Genomic DNA, 12,437 nt, shown 5'->3' with positions numbered 1-12,437 from the left:
ATCTATTGGAGAGTTGAAAGGGGTATCAAGATACACGTGTTATGTGTTGTGTTTCCATCAATATCAGAGTCCAACAACCCCCTGTAGCAAGACCCGCCGCTTGTTAAATCCTGGGATTGCTTCCGATGGTTCGGGGTCATGAGCGGCCCATGGAGACTCTCCAAAGCTGATCGCAGAAGCTGCTGCAGTTTCGCTAGGTGCGCAGCATTTTTCACCGTCCGAGCCAGGATCCAGCAGAACTTGAAAGGAAGCTCGTCTTCCAAGGTTCGTTCCACGAATGCCTTCAGGTCTTTGGGGCCTCAGTTTTCTCCAGATGTTTGCGGATCGGACGTCTTTCCCACTGTCTGTGCCAGGATCCAGCAGAGCGCCAAAGGCGGTCGGAGTCGGTGACTGTCGTCACATTGTATGCAAAGCCCTTTATCAAATGTTTCAGTCTTTCGATCCATAAAAGACTTCATATCCAGTCCTTGGGGTTTTTAGAAGGGAAAATCGTGTTTCCCTAAAGACTTTGCAGAATCGGCGGTCCAAGTCGGTGACCGCCGCCATGTTTTATGCAAACCCCTTTGTTGAATGCTGAAGTCTTGAGATCAAGACCCCTGTATGCAAACCCCCGAGTCGAATGCTCGAGTCTGGAGATCAAGAGCTTGATCTCTTTTGTGGGCAAGTGGACACCGCCAAATCGCCAGAGTAGATCCCTCACATGACTGTGAAACAGGTCGTTTGTGAAGTGACACCTCCCACACCTAAGGAAGTGTCGCAGGACGAGTTCTGAGACGATAAAGACCAGAACCAGCGCCGGATCTTGATCAATGTCCCGTGTTATATTTATGGCGGGCGTTGAAGAAGGCTTTTGTCTTTGGCGCAGTGTGGTGGGATCATTACTGCTGGTGAGCCCGTCCGGATACGGTGCTCCCGCAGGGTTGCTCGGTGATGGGTTCGAATGATTCCGGAACCGGTCGCCTGCAGTTTGGAGGATACATTCGCCAGGAAGTCAATGTTCATAGTTTTTCTTCCGGTTCCACCGCGAGCGCAAACCAAATCCTTTATCCGCTGCTCCTGACCAGGCGAATCTCCTCCAATTCTCTCATAACTTCGCGAGAGCTGTGGAGAGGTGCGGATTCTGTGGGCACAAGTAGAACCAGTCCATCTGCTGCTCTCCCAAATCTGTCCACCGCGTTTCTCAAGTCAGTGGATTTCGAACACATCAAACAAGGCAGAATACTTGATAGTGATGTTGAGAACTCACCCTTCTCCGAAAGTCAGAGAGCCAACCCGACCTAGCCACCCCCGACCCGTGCCTAACGGCGGTTCTTCCCGCAACTTTTTGGGCACGGAATTGAAAGAGAGGTGGCTAGCTGTTGGTCCAAAGTCTTCCCCAAAGCTCTTTTTATATCTGTCTGCCATCTAGTCACGAGAGCAAGTCCAGTCGGGCCCAGCTCCCTCACCGCGATTCCATAATGGCACTGACAAGGAGATAAAATGATTATTGAATCCACCAGGCGCTTGCGGCTCAGTTTGGATGACTTCCGCACCCAATAATGTAACGATGGCCGCAAGTATGATCTTGGTGGTTAATCTCAAGACGCATGCTTGATCCCCTTCTTAGTTACGTACCTGAGTGACCGCCAATCTTGTTCCCATCCAGGCGCTGTGCAAACGCAACGGTCTTGTTTCCATCTGCTGCGGTGGAGTCTCCTGTATCGGTGAAACTGCAGCCATGCTGGTGACACCCAAGTGTCTGGGTGCGATTGGAATTGGGCACAGGAGAAGGCGAGCATGAGATGATGAGATTGGTGTAATGGCAGACGATGTGACTTGTCATTGTGGGTCACGGATGACGAGAGTCTCCGCAAGCCAAAAGCAAGTAATGCCGGGCCCCTTGTCTGGTGTCTGTGCCTTGCGCGGTTAGATACGCAGCATCGACGGCCTCCGACAACTTGCCGGCAATCAAGTGTTGACAGCACTTTTGGAGAGAACAGGAGCTTCGGGCGAGACTTCAATTGGCCAGCTTGAATTGCCTCGAGCTGTAAAGGGCAAAAACTATCTACCATCTCGGTTTCATGTTGTTCAGATTATTACAGTTTTCGCATCAAGCCCACCCATCACCACGTAGGGTCTGTGGTTGGTGCTTCAGTGCTTGACTCTATTGTATATATCATCATGTGAACATGAAACGAGAATTGAATCTGGCTCATTCGACCGAGCTCACACAGCTGCGAAGCTGAGTGACAGCGACCTGCAGACCCGTAAAAGAGGTGGAACTCCTCGCGCCAAGAATAAGCCCCATCGAGTTACCCCTTCTCCGAGAAGAAAGAGGCAATCGCATGTCTGTCGTCTCGACGAAAAGTACTCAACGCTGCTGCTGGCGAACCAGCGACCTCGCGATCCCGCCGCGGTCTCCCCACATCTCCCCATCAATCAACACTCGCTGTCCAACCGGAGCCTTACGCCACTCGGACTCGTATCATCGTCCAGAGTGAGTGGCCTGGGGACACCGGCGGCCAGTGAGGTGACGGACGGGTGCAGACGACGCGAGGCGCGGAGAATGGCGAGGAGCAGCGAAAGGACCGCTTTGTTGCTTTTATGGCGGCGCGTTGACGCGAAGTCCCTCTCGAGGAGGGCTGTCCGGGGACTTTCTCCCGAAGCATTGTGTCGGAATGAGAGCACTGCAAGAGCGTCTCTGTGTGTGAGCTTCGACTGCGATTCTTTGGGCGAGGAGTTGGAGAGGGGAAAGGTTGACAAGACGCGCAGACAAAATTTGGTACCGCCGGGGGGATCAATGTTTTGCCGACGAGCTTCGATCGGCGCGCCTTGGCGTCAAGCTCCGGGACTTGCCCAACTGCCTAGAAACAACACTCTGCCTACTGCTACCTACCTAAACTTTGACCGCGACAAGACACGCGTTGAAAGGGCCTCCGCGGCCGCTACCAAACTACGACCTGCCCATTCACCTCGAAATCAACGCGTTCCTCAATCAAGACCGTTGCGTCGCCGCCCGCGACCCCGCGAATTTCTTTCCTTCGAGCTCCATCTTCGTCGCCAAAGCACCAAACACTTCCTCCACCGAATCCCCATGGCGCTCTTCGGCTCAACATCCACTGCATCCGCCGCTGCAGCGAACCCCACCCAAGGCGACATTTCCAAGGATGTGCAGGTCAGCGCTGGTAATGGTGGTCCCTCGGACTCAATCAGCCAAGTCGCCTTCTCCCCAGCAGCAGACATTCTCGCAGCCTCTTCTTGGGATGGCGGTGTCTATACCTGGCAGATAAACGCGCAGGGCCAGAGTGTCGCAGGCCCTGCTTTGAAATTTGATGCTCCCGCTCTTGCTTGTACCTTCATGCCGGTAAGTTGCGGGTCCTGGCGCATTCACGCGCACATATCAGTGCTTGTCTAACCGTGGAATAGGATGGTTCAAGTGTCATTGGCGCCGCTTGCGACAAGACCGCAAAAAGATTGGATCTTGGATCCAGCCAGACTGTCCAAGTTGCCGCCGCCGACCAGCCCATCAAATGCGCCAAAATGGCCAACGTCAACGGCACGCCCATTCTCGTCACCGGCTCCTGGGACAAGACCATCAAGTACTGGGACTTGAGGGCGAGCAACAGTACTCCAGTAGGAGCCGTCACTTGTCAAGAGCGTGTATACACCATGGACGTGAGGGACAAGCTCCTGGTTGTCGGCACCGCAGACCGCTATATCAACATCATCAACCTCGACAACCCCAATCAGTTTTACAAGACGATGCAGAGCCCACTCAAGTGGCAGACACGTGTAGTTAGTTGCTTCACGGATGCGTCTGGTTTCGCCGTCGGTAGTATCGAGGGCCGCTGTGCTATCAACTATGTCGAGGACAAGGACACTGCGTAAGTTCTCCATACGCCATACACACTAACGCACTGCTGACCCTGCACCAGTTCCAACTTTTCATTCAAGTGCCACCGCGTTACAGAAGGCACTTCGCGCGACATTTGCAAGGTCTACTCAGTCAACGATATTTCGTTCCACCCGGTCCACGGTACTTTTAGTACGGCTGGGTCCGACGGCACCTTCCACTTTTGGGACAAGGACGCCAAGCACCGTCTCAAGGGCTACCCTGAAGTCGGCGGCCCCATTACTTCGACCGCTTTCAACAGCAGCGGCACCATTTTCGCATACGCCATCTCGTACGACTGGAGCAAGGGCTATGCGCACAACAATCAAAACATCCCGACAAAGATCATGCTCCACCCGGTCCAGCCAGATGAGTGCAAACCTCGCGCCGGCGGCAAGAACAAGAGATAGGCAACGGGAGTGATGAACGACTGAGGCGCCGTTGCCTCATCGAGCAGGGCAACTGGACGGGCTCTTTTCTGGACCTTTTTTCTTTTCAGCCCTTTCCGCTCAAATATGGATCGTTGGATCGAGCCACGCAGTTAGGGTGTCAGGGATTTCGATTGTGGATTATACTCTCAGCGCGCTGCATTACCGGTGTTCGAGGAGTCGGAAGGAACGGGGACAAATGCTGGATTTCTTCTTGTTGACGTGGGCAATCACAAAAAAGTTGGACGGCAGAGTGATGGATCAAGGGTTGCGTGTGAGTGCCTGGGAAGTCGTCGAGGAGGCATGGAACAGGTCAAAAAGGTGAGGTGAGCTAGCATCTTGCTTGGCTAGGTACTCGTCTTGCGCGCTTGGCTTTCAGCAATCATCAGGAGCAGAGTGAGGCGCTGCCTAGGTACATGTCCGCCTAGTAATCTAGACTGATTCACCATATTCGGAGAAATCGACATCGCCCTGACTACATGGGAATTCAGAAGGGTGCAAGAATCTCGTTTTAGCATCTTCATCGTGTTTGCGAAATGAGTGACTACATGGCATGGCCATGGCACTTGGAAAGCTGAAGTGCGGCTGCGTCTACGGGCTGCTGTCATCCACATTCCCAAACGGCTGTCTTTTTTTTTTTTTTTTTTTTTTTTTCTTTTTGTACCTTCTATTTCTTTTTCTCCCAAGTGCTCGCTCACCTTTATGAAAAGAAGCAAATCTCTGCTCTCTTCCGAGGACGTCAAAGGCCCCTCTCCTTCCAGCTACTTTTCCCGTTTCCATTTCCCCCCTTCCCCCCCCTTTTTCCTCTCGCTGGTTCCCTATCCACCCCTCCACCCCTCCCCAACACACCTAAACGTCGCACAACAGATCGAACATCGGAAACTGCGGATCCGGTCCCAGATTAATCAACTGCGTCCCCGTAGGCCCCGCACCAGGCGGTAGAGGTGGCGGCGCCGTGGTGGTGGTGGTGTTGGTGGTGGTGACGAGGGAGAGGGTCGATGTGCTTGCTGCTGCTGTCGTTGTGGTGGTGGTTGTGGTGGCGTTGACGGTTGGTGGGGCGGTGGTGGAGGATGTGGTGGTGCTGGTGCTGGATTGGTCCGGGAACGTTGTTACGCTGGCGGATTTGGATTGGAAGGAGAGACAGCGCGTGCGTTGCGCTTCGCACTTGTCGATTGTGAGTTCGATTTTTTGGGCTTGCTGCGAAGGGGTGCCGTTGTTGCTCGGGTTTGGGTCTGGCTTTTGGTTGTCGTTGTTGTTGTTGTTTTGCTGCGGCGTGTTGGCTGCTGTTGTGCAGTCGTTGGCTTGTACTTCGCAGGTGCGTTGGGCGGCTTCGATGAAAGTTGGCTGATTTTTCGGTTGTTTTTGGTTTAGTGAGGTCGGTTCCACAACAGCGAGTTGTGCTCTGGTAGTTTTGGATTCATGGAAAAGCGGGCATCGAGGTGGAAGAACGAGCAACGCCCGGACAAGAAGGGAAATAGGAGAAGAGAAAATGACGTACAAAAGTATTCCCGTTCGCCTTGTACCGCCTCTGCAAATCATCACTTTCTGTTATCGGTCCTGCGGCAATACCTCCCAACGCCTCGTTGAACCCCTGAAGATTCTGACTCCCAACGACGGCATCGAGGGTAGCAGGATCAGGGAGCATATCAGGAGGAGGAGGAGGAGGAGGCGGACCTCCAGGTGGATCGGCCAATCGTGGCCAGATGATCTGGCTCAGTGTTCGAGGGTTCAGTGGATGCACGACAGCGTCGACGAGGTCTTTGATGTTGTTGTTGTTGCTGCTGCCTGTGGCGGCGACGCACTGCGGCGACGGGATTGTTGCTAGTAGGAAAAGTAACAGAGACGGCAGAGATTCAGGCGGCCGCATGCTGCTGGTTCATCCCAATGCTGTCGACTACTTCTCATGATATGTTGTAATCTCTCTTTATGCGTGAATAGTCGAATGTGAGCAAAGTTTTGCTTCGTGTTTTTTTTTTTTTTTGCCCCAGGGTGCTTGTATGGTAAGTAAGGCAGGGTCCCGCGGGTCCGGGGTCAAGCTTCTGCGAAACAAGGTTGGACGGGAGCGCTAGGATGGCCCGTTGGGCCCGTCGGCACTTTTCTGGTGATTGTGTACAGGCTTACCTGTTGGTAAGAAGAAGGAGACGAGAGAACTGGTGGCGAGCTGCTGACGGAAAAGATGAGATTCAGGTTGTCGTTGCTGCTAGCATGTCAAGAAGTAGGGCGGTTGGTCGAGGCGTCGCAGATATTGTGCGGGACGCGGCTGAAACAGACTTTGGAGTGCTGAGCCGCGCGAGCATTGTCTTGCTTGACCGTGGAACGCGCGAATGAGACAAAGGTGATGCGTAAAATGACAAGTATGGCTAGGTGCGGCACTTAGTTTCAACGTTGGGGCTGACGGGGTTTATACAGTAGAAATGTACACATTCTGATGCTGTAGTGGAATCCCATGCTCCAATCTTGTCCAAACGACTGAACAATGATCCCCCTGGCCAAGCCAACCGGTCCAAAGAGACAAGAAAAGGGTATTCAAAATCCAAACCGACCTCAAACGCGGCAGGGTCCAAATGCCCATTGAGCCATGCAATCCAAAGCACAGAAGCTCAAATCATATGCACCAATCGTAAAATGAAACCGACCAGCGACCAGTAGGAGGGCCAGGAAGGCATTATTAGTCGTTGCGCCGCAGTAGAGCGCATAAAGAAGGCACAAAACACCAAACGACTCCGCGAAAATGCTCGACGCTCGCTCTGGCGCAATCATGATGCTCGTGATGATCAAAAAGACGACGATGCCGGGGAAAACTTAAAAGTTTGCGGCGGCGTTGACCCGTCCACTGGATGTGTGGTGCGACTCGAGGTTGCGGGAGAACATGTCGTTGCCGCCTTGGCTATAGCGCTTTTCGGTGTTGAGCGGCTGATGCGCGCTGCCGCCGACAAGATCGTCGTCGTCCTCGGGAAGGTTCTTCTTGCGGCCCCAGATCCTCCATGCCACGACGGCAAGGCCACCGACGACGATGGCACCACCGATACCACCAACCACGCCAGCAATAATCTTCTTGGTGCTGCTGCTCATGCCAGAGCTGCCAGACGAGCTCTCGCCGTTGTTCAAGCTCGGCGTCTGCGTGAATGTAGCGAAGCCGGTGGTCGACACTTGGACACGGGTGCCCGTGCTCACCATGCTCGTAGTCACGCCGTTGGTTACCGTGACGACAGTAGTGGTGAAGGGCGCAGTAGTGCTTGCAACCAGAGCCGAGGTGAGGGTGGTCCTGGAGGTGTTGGAGGCAGAAGTGCGAGTTGGCGATGTTTGGGAACCCGAGGCAGTCGAGCCCGAAGTAGTGACTTGGGTGGTCTGGCCTTCGCTAGTCTGAGCAGTAGTGGTGGATGCGGCGGCATTTTCCGTGGTGGTTGTGGGCGCAGTGTTCTGCTGGGTAGTAGTGGAGGTCGGGGCTTGGGAGGTCTGCTGGGTGGTAGAGGTTGCCCGAGTGGATGTCGACGTGGGCTGCTGCGAGGTCGAGGATCGTGATGTTGTGGTGGTGGTTGCAGCCTGAGCCGAGGAAGCCTGGGGCGTCGACGGCGAGTTTTGGCGACGAATTATGGGGATTTCTTGTGCTGGGAGCTCCTCCTCGCCGTCGACGGGGTAAGGGTAGTTGGCCGAAGCGACGGCGAAGAGGAAAAAGAGGGCCAGGAAGAGCGTCGAAAGGCCCTTCATGATGACGGTGTCGAGAGAGAGAGATTGTGGGGGAGGGGGGAAGAAGGAGGAGGAGAAAAGAAACGGCAGGGAGGATGCTTTGTATTGGAAAAGGGACTCTGGTGGGATTGTGGCTGCTGGAGGCGCACACGGATGGCAGGGAACAGCGGTGTCAAGGCAGGGCGAGACAGCAATAAGGTGTCGTAGCGAGCGGACAAGCTCTAGAGCCTGGGGTCAAACGATGGGAGCGAGCGAAATGGTGAGAAGAAAGAAGATGGAAGAACCAGACAGCAGCAGAGACAGAAGAATACTCTCAGATGATGACAGCGGCAGTCGGATGCTACCTACCATAGGTATCTTAGCCTACCTATGCTTTGCCTGTCCTGTGCACAGGCAAAGTGGCCAACTAAAGATAGTCCTGCCTGGGGTGGGGCCAAGGGCCAAGGCTCACTGTTGCATCGGACCAGCTCTCCCGTTTTGTTTTGTTGCAAATTCTATCGTCTTTACTCGCTGCAGCCATTCTCTCACTCTGCTCGTGTACCCTGCATCGTGTGCTGTACGGAATACCCGTGCCCTCCAAAAGGACCCGCGACGACGCCATGTCCGCCCTCCAGGTCCCTCTCACGCCCTCAGAGGCTCTGAGCGGCATCACCGGATCCGTCTCTCTGGCTGCCTGGATTTTTCTGCTGGTGCGTAACAATTGTTCCACTCTCGGCAGCTGATCGCCCGTGGTGTACACTGACTGTGACCTCTGACACTCGACCATACAGGTCCCGCAGCTCATTGAAAACTATAAACAAGCCTCTGCCGACGGCATCTCGCTGACCTTCCTCGCCGTCTGGTTCATTGGCGACATCGCCAACCTCGCCGGCGCCCTCTGGGCCCAGCTCGTCCCCACCGTCATCGCCCTCGCCATCTACTTTTGCTTTGCCGACCTGGTTCTCATTTCGCAATGCGTCTACTACAACTTTCGCAACGCCCGCCATCAGCGCAAACTCTCCGAAGCCGCTGTTGAGCCCGCCCAGCAGCCGCTGCTCGGCCGCCGTGACAGCGAAAATCTCGGTCTGCCAGGTTCCCGCCGCCGCTCCAGCACGGCCTCCCGGAGGCACCACCGCGACGGCCTGGACCATCCTGATGGCCCTTCGGACCACGACGAACCCATCGCCTCCGAGTGGAGGAAGAATACGCTTAGCATCTTGGCCATTTGCCTCGCGGGAGCTGCTGGTTGGGCCGTGGCGTGGGCCACGGGCGTCTGGAGGCCTGTTCCAGTAGACCAGGACGCTAGCAGCGACGAAATGGCGCTCGGCGCTCAAATTCTGGGCTACATCAGCGCCGTCTGCTACCTCGGCGCCAGGCTGCCCCAGATTTACAAGAATTGGCGCGAAAAGTCTTGCGAGGGCTTGTCGCTGCTCTTTTTCCTGCTCTCTTTGTTGGGCAACCTGACATATGGCATGGGCGTAAGACTCGATTGTTGCTGCTGTGCGCCCTCTTTCTCGCTGACCGCCACAGATTCTCTTTCACTCGGTCGAAAAGGAATACTTTTTGAAGAACCTGCCGTGGCTCATTGGATCGCTTGGAACCATGGCCGAAGATGCCGCCATCTTCTTCCAATTCCGCATCTACGGCGACAAGTCGCAGTCGGCTGCCGTGTAAACAAGGGAATTTTTCACCTTGTGAAAAAGGGAATCACCACTAGACTCAACAAGGTAAGACGGCGGAGCGGCAACGCCCGTACACATGGCATGATACCCGGTTGGTTGGCGGTGCGCAGCAATGGCTCGTGTAATGGTAAACGATGGGTGGAATGTTATGAATACTGTAAAGCGATACGACCTCTCAATGCTGTACATTGTTCTTGGCACCTTATTGATCGCTGTTCTGTTCCTATTCTAGATACGTTTTCATCAAGCCTCGTGGGGACCAATACTGCGGCGCTCCCGAATCCCTGCTGTTAATGCTCTTTGAGAAAAATGCGCCTGCCGACACGACAGCATGGTCTTTTTGCTCGTCGATTCCGAGTCTCGAACGAGCAGGAGCCGGCACATGATCCCCAATCTCTTGCCAGCTGACCGATAAAAGTTATCAATCATGGTCAAGGCGCGTCTCGGCTGGAGCGGCAATCGTCGGCGTCGGCCTGTCTCACCCTTCATTCACCCCTCGGACGACCCATAGCGGGTCAGACTCAAACCCCATGAATGTCGTTGACCCTTTGCTCTCGAGCACTTCGATCCGACTCCAACCCGAAAAGGCCAGGTAGTCTGCTCAACGTCAACACGGCCATGACAAGCACTGGTCTGCCTAAACTGACTCACCGGCCACCATGTCCAGCCTCTCGTCCTCGCCTACGCGCAACCAGCGACTCACCACCTTGGTCGCAAAGCAGCGATTGCTGAGTACCAAGTGGACCGCGCCGCCGCTCTTGACGCGCCGTCGCAAGCCGGCCAGCACGTCGGTTGGTCGGGTCAGGTAGTCGACGCTGACGACACAGGTCGCAGCATCGAGCAGCTCGTCGCGCTCGTGCAGCACGTCGCTCAAGTCTGGCTCGAGATTCAAGTCGCGGACGAGGGGCCAGTCAACGGCAGCAACGGCGCCCTTGCGCCTCGCCAAAATCGGATTGGCAGCCAGCTCGTCGGCATTCAGACCAGCGCCCAGCACCTCGACGTCACCGCTCGCAACGGCGCGTGCGACGGTCGGCGGGTAGTGGCTCAGCCAGCTGGAGCAGAGGTCGAGGATGCGGCCGCGCGTGGGCAGCACGGCCGTGTAGTAGGCGCGCAGCCGCTCGATGGCCGCGTCGTCAATGTGCGTCACGAAACGCGGAGTCATGTAAAACGACGCGTCGGGCGACTCGTCCATGCGCGCAAAGTCGGCGGGCGTGTAGGGCCAGGCGGCGGGCGACGCGTGGGGCGGCCGCGACTTGTGGGCAAGGAGCGTCCATCCCGGGGCGCCGGCCAGGGGTGCTCGCGTGCTGCTGCTGCTGCTGCTGTTGTTGCTGTTGCTGTTGCTGGATGCCGCCGTGACGTTGTTCTTGTTGGAGGAGGTCATGGCGCGGAGACAGGCTGAGCGAGTCGTGGAGACGGGGATGCGGACGCGAGGGCGAATCATTGCCAGAGAGAGAGATGCAGGACGGTAAAGTTGGTGGTGGCGAGATTGAAGGAGCGACGCGCCGCTGCAGATGGATGCATCGTCGTCGGTCGTCGTCAGCAAGAAACGCGCCGCTGCAGTTCATGAGAGAAAGGAACTTAACTCTGCACCTCAGCAGCTGCAGCTTAAGCTTTGGACCCGCCGCTTGTCGAGGCTGTACCCGACGCCGCCATCCCAGCCAGTTGCAGCGAAGCTGAGCTTCCATCTCGGCTTGTCAGGAACAAGCTCAACCCTCATTCAATCGCCCTGCGCCATTGCAATTTCTCGTCGTTTCTTCGTCTTTCTGCGCCTTTTCTCTTCATTTCTCTCTTCTAGTTGTCCAATATGTTCATGTTTTGACCGTTTCGATCCCTCCCCGAACACCGCAGATCGCTGCTGCAGCCACCCAAACGACGCCCCTTTCCCAGCCAACCAGTCAGTCCTGCACAAGCACACCAGGACTGACCGACCGTCGCCCCTTCATGCATATGCATGTGCATGCGTGCTGGGCGTGCTCGACGTGTCCGATCGAACGGTCGCGACTGCTGCTTCTGTTTCACAAAAGAAGGGCGTGCATGCGCCAAAATATATGTTGGCCAGTTAATGCTCCGAAGGCGCAGCTCTCTCCTGTGTTTGTTTCTATTTATTGAATGTGTAATAATTGCACGTGTTTTATGCCAAGGAAGTCGATCAACTAACTGGTTTGAGAGCTTTTGCTCACTTCAGAGAGCAGTTGGATGCTCCATGTGGAGCATGGCGCTTCGAGAAGTGCTGATCGAGTGGATCTTCGTCCTTTCATGGTAGGTTTTGAGTACCTTTTTCGTCTCGTCACGTCTCATCTCGTCTCGAGTTTGGCACGTAGCATGGAGTGTTTTTTGCTCTTGATCACTACAGGTACGTCTCCCTCACTCTCATAAAAAGAGAAAGACAACGTCCATCTTACCGCATCCATCCTTCCATCCAGCCGCTGCGCAGCGCATCACCTTCAAATCCCCATCACCCACCACCTCCCCCATCTCCCATCTCGCCGCTGACCCAACCTCACCAGGTGCCCAATCCTGCTCCCACCCACATTCCCACCCATCATCACTCACTACCCAATTGTCTCGCAACTGACTGGGACAACGCGGGTAAGCTGCACATAGGTAGGTAGTGATCTAAAGCCATCACATCACCAGCTCGCCAAGCCCATCAGCCTCACCTCACTGCCTGCGAGCCTGCCCCCACCCCACCTCGTGTACCGATCCCACTCGTGCCGCCACCCCAGCTCTCCCAAATACGGGAAGTGTTCCAGAAGCCGTGGCCGGCTCGCTCCCGCCCCGGCTGGCCCT

The 12,437-nt window shown here is 55.4% G+C and overlaps 5 protein-coding genes across 5 annotated transcripts; 2 read left to right on the top strand and 3 right to left on the bottom strand.

The window, feature by feature from the left end:
• Positions 1 to 3,073: 3,073 nt before the first annotated feature.
• IWZ02DRAFT_467378 (putative nuclear pore complex protein) lies at positions 3,074 to 4,281 on the top strand (the record flags this gene model as incomplete). The annotated part of the gene is made up of 3 exons (XM_066768556.1): positions 3,074 to 3,343; positions 3,406 to 3,863; positions 3,915 to 4,281. The coding sequence occupies 3 exons, from the start codon at positions 3,074 to 3,076 to the stop codon at positions 4,279 to 4,281; spliced, it is 1,095 nt and encodes a 364-aa protein (XP_066625829.1).
• Positions 4,282 to 4,928: 647 nt separating this feature from the next.
• On the bottom strand, positions 4,929 to 6,032 carry IWZ02DRAFT_441227 (uncharacterized protein). The gene is made up of 2 exons (XM_066766896.1): positions 5,798 to 6,032; positions 4,929 to 5,643 (listed from the first exon to the last, which is right to left on the bottom strand). Exons 1-2 carry the CDS (start codon positions 5,942 to 5,944, stop codon positions 5,149 to 5,151), a joined length of 642 nt encoding a protein of 213 aa, XP_066625828.1. The 5' UTR covers positions 5,945 to 6,032; the 3' UTR covers positions 4,929 to 5,148.
• Positions 6,033 to 6,864: 832 nt separating this feature from the next.
• On the bottom strand, positions 6,865 to 8,420 carry IWZ02DRAFT_121162 (uncharacterized protein). The gene has a single exon (XM_066761466.1). The coding sequence runs from the start codon at positions 8,005 to 8,007 to the stop codon at positions 7,102 to 7,104; it is 906 nt and encodes a 301-aa protein (XP_066625827.1). The 5' UTR covers positions 8,008 to 8,420; the 3' UTR covers positions 6,865 to 7,101.
• Positions 8,421 to 8,585: 165 nt separating this feature from the next.
• Positions 8,586 to 10,060, top strand: IWZ02DRAFT_510915 (PQ loop repeat-domain-containing protein; the record flags this gene model as incomplete). The annotated part of the gene is made up of 3 exons (XM_066770515.1): positions 8,586 to 8,675; positions 8,757 to 9,443; positions 9,496 to 10,060. The coding sequence occupies 3 exons, from the start codon at positions 8,586 to 8,588 to the stop codon at positions 9,637 to 9,639; spliced, it is 921 nt and encodes a 306-aa protein (XP_066625826.1). The 3' UTR covers positions 9,640 to 10,060.
• A 65-nt stretch (positions 10,061 to 10,125) lies between these two features.
• IWZ02DRAFT_467376 (uncharacterized protein) lies at positions 10,126 to 10,839 on the bottom strand (the record flags this gene model as incomplete). The annotated part of the gene is made up of 2 exons (XM_066768555.1): positions 10,126 to 10,244; positions 10,299 to 10,839. 2 exons carry the CDS (start codon positions 10,837 to 10,839, stop codon positions 10,126 to 10,128), a joined length of 660 nt encoding a protein of 219 aa, XP_066625825.1.
• Positions 10,840 to 12,437: the final 1,598 nt, after the last annotated feature.

Source organism: Phyllosticta citriasiana (assembly GCF_038021145.1).
Source record: "Phyllosticta citriasiana strain CBS 120426 chromosome Unknown IWZ02scaffold_2, whole genome shotgun sequence".
In the NCBI taxonomy this organism is placed as follows: domain Eukaryota; kingdom Fungi; phylum Ascomycota; class Dothideomycetes; order Botryosphaeriales; family Phyllostictaceae; genus Phyllosticta; species Phyllosticta citriasiana.
The sequence above is the reverse complement of the archived record's forward strand: the minus strand, read 5'-3'. Positions and strand labels throughout refer to the sequence as shown.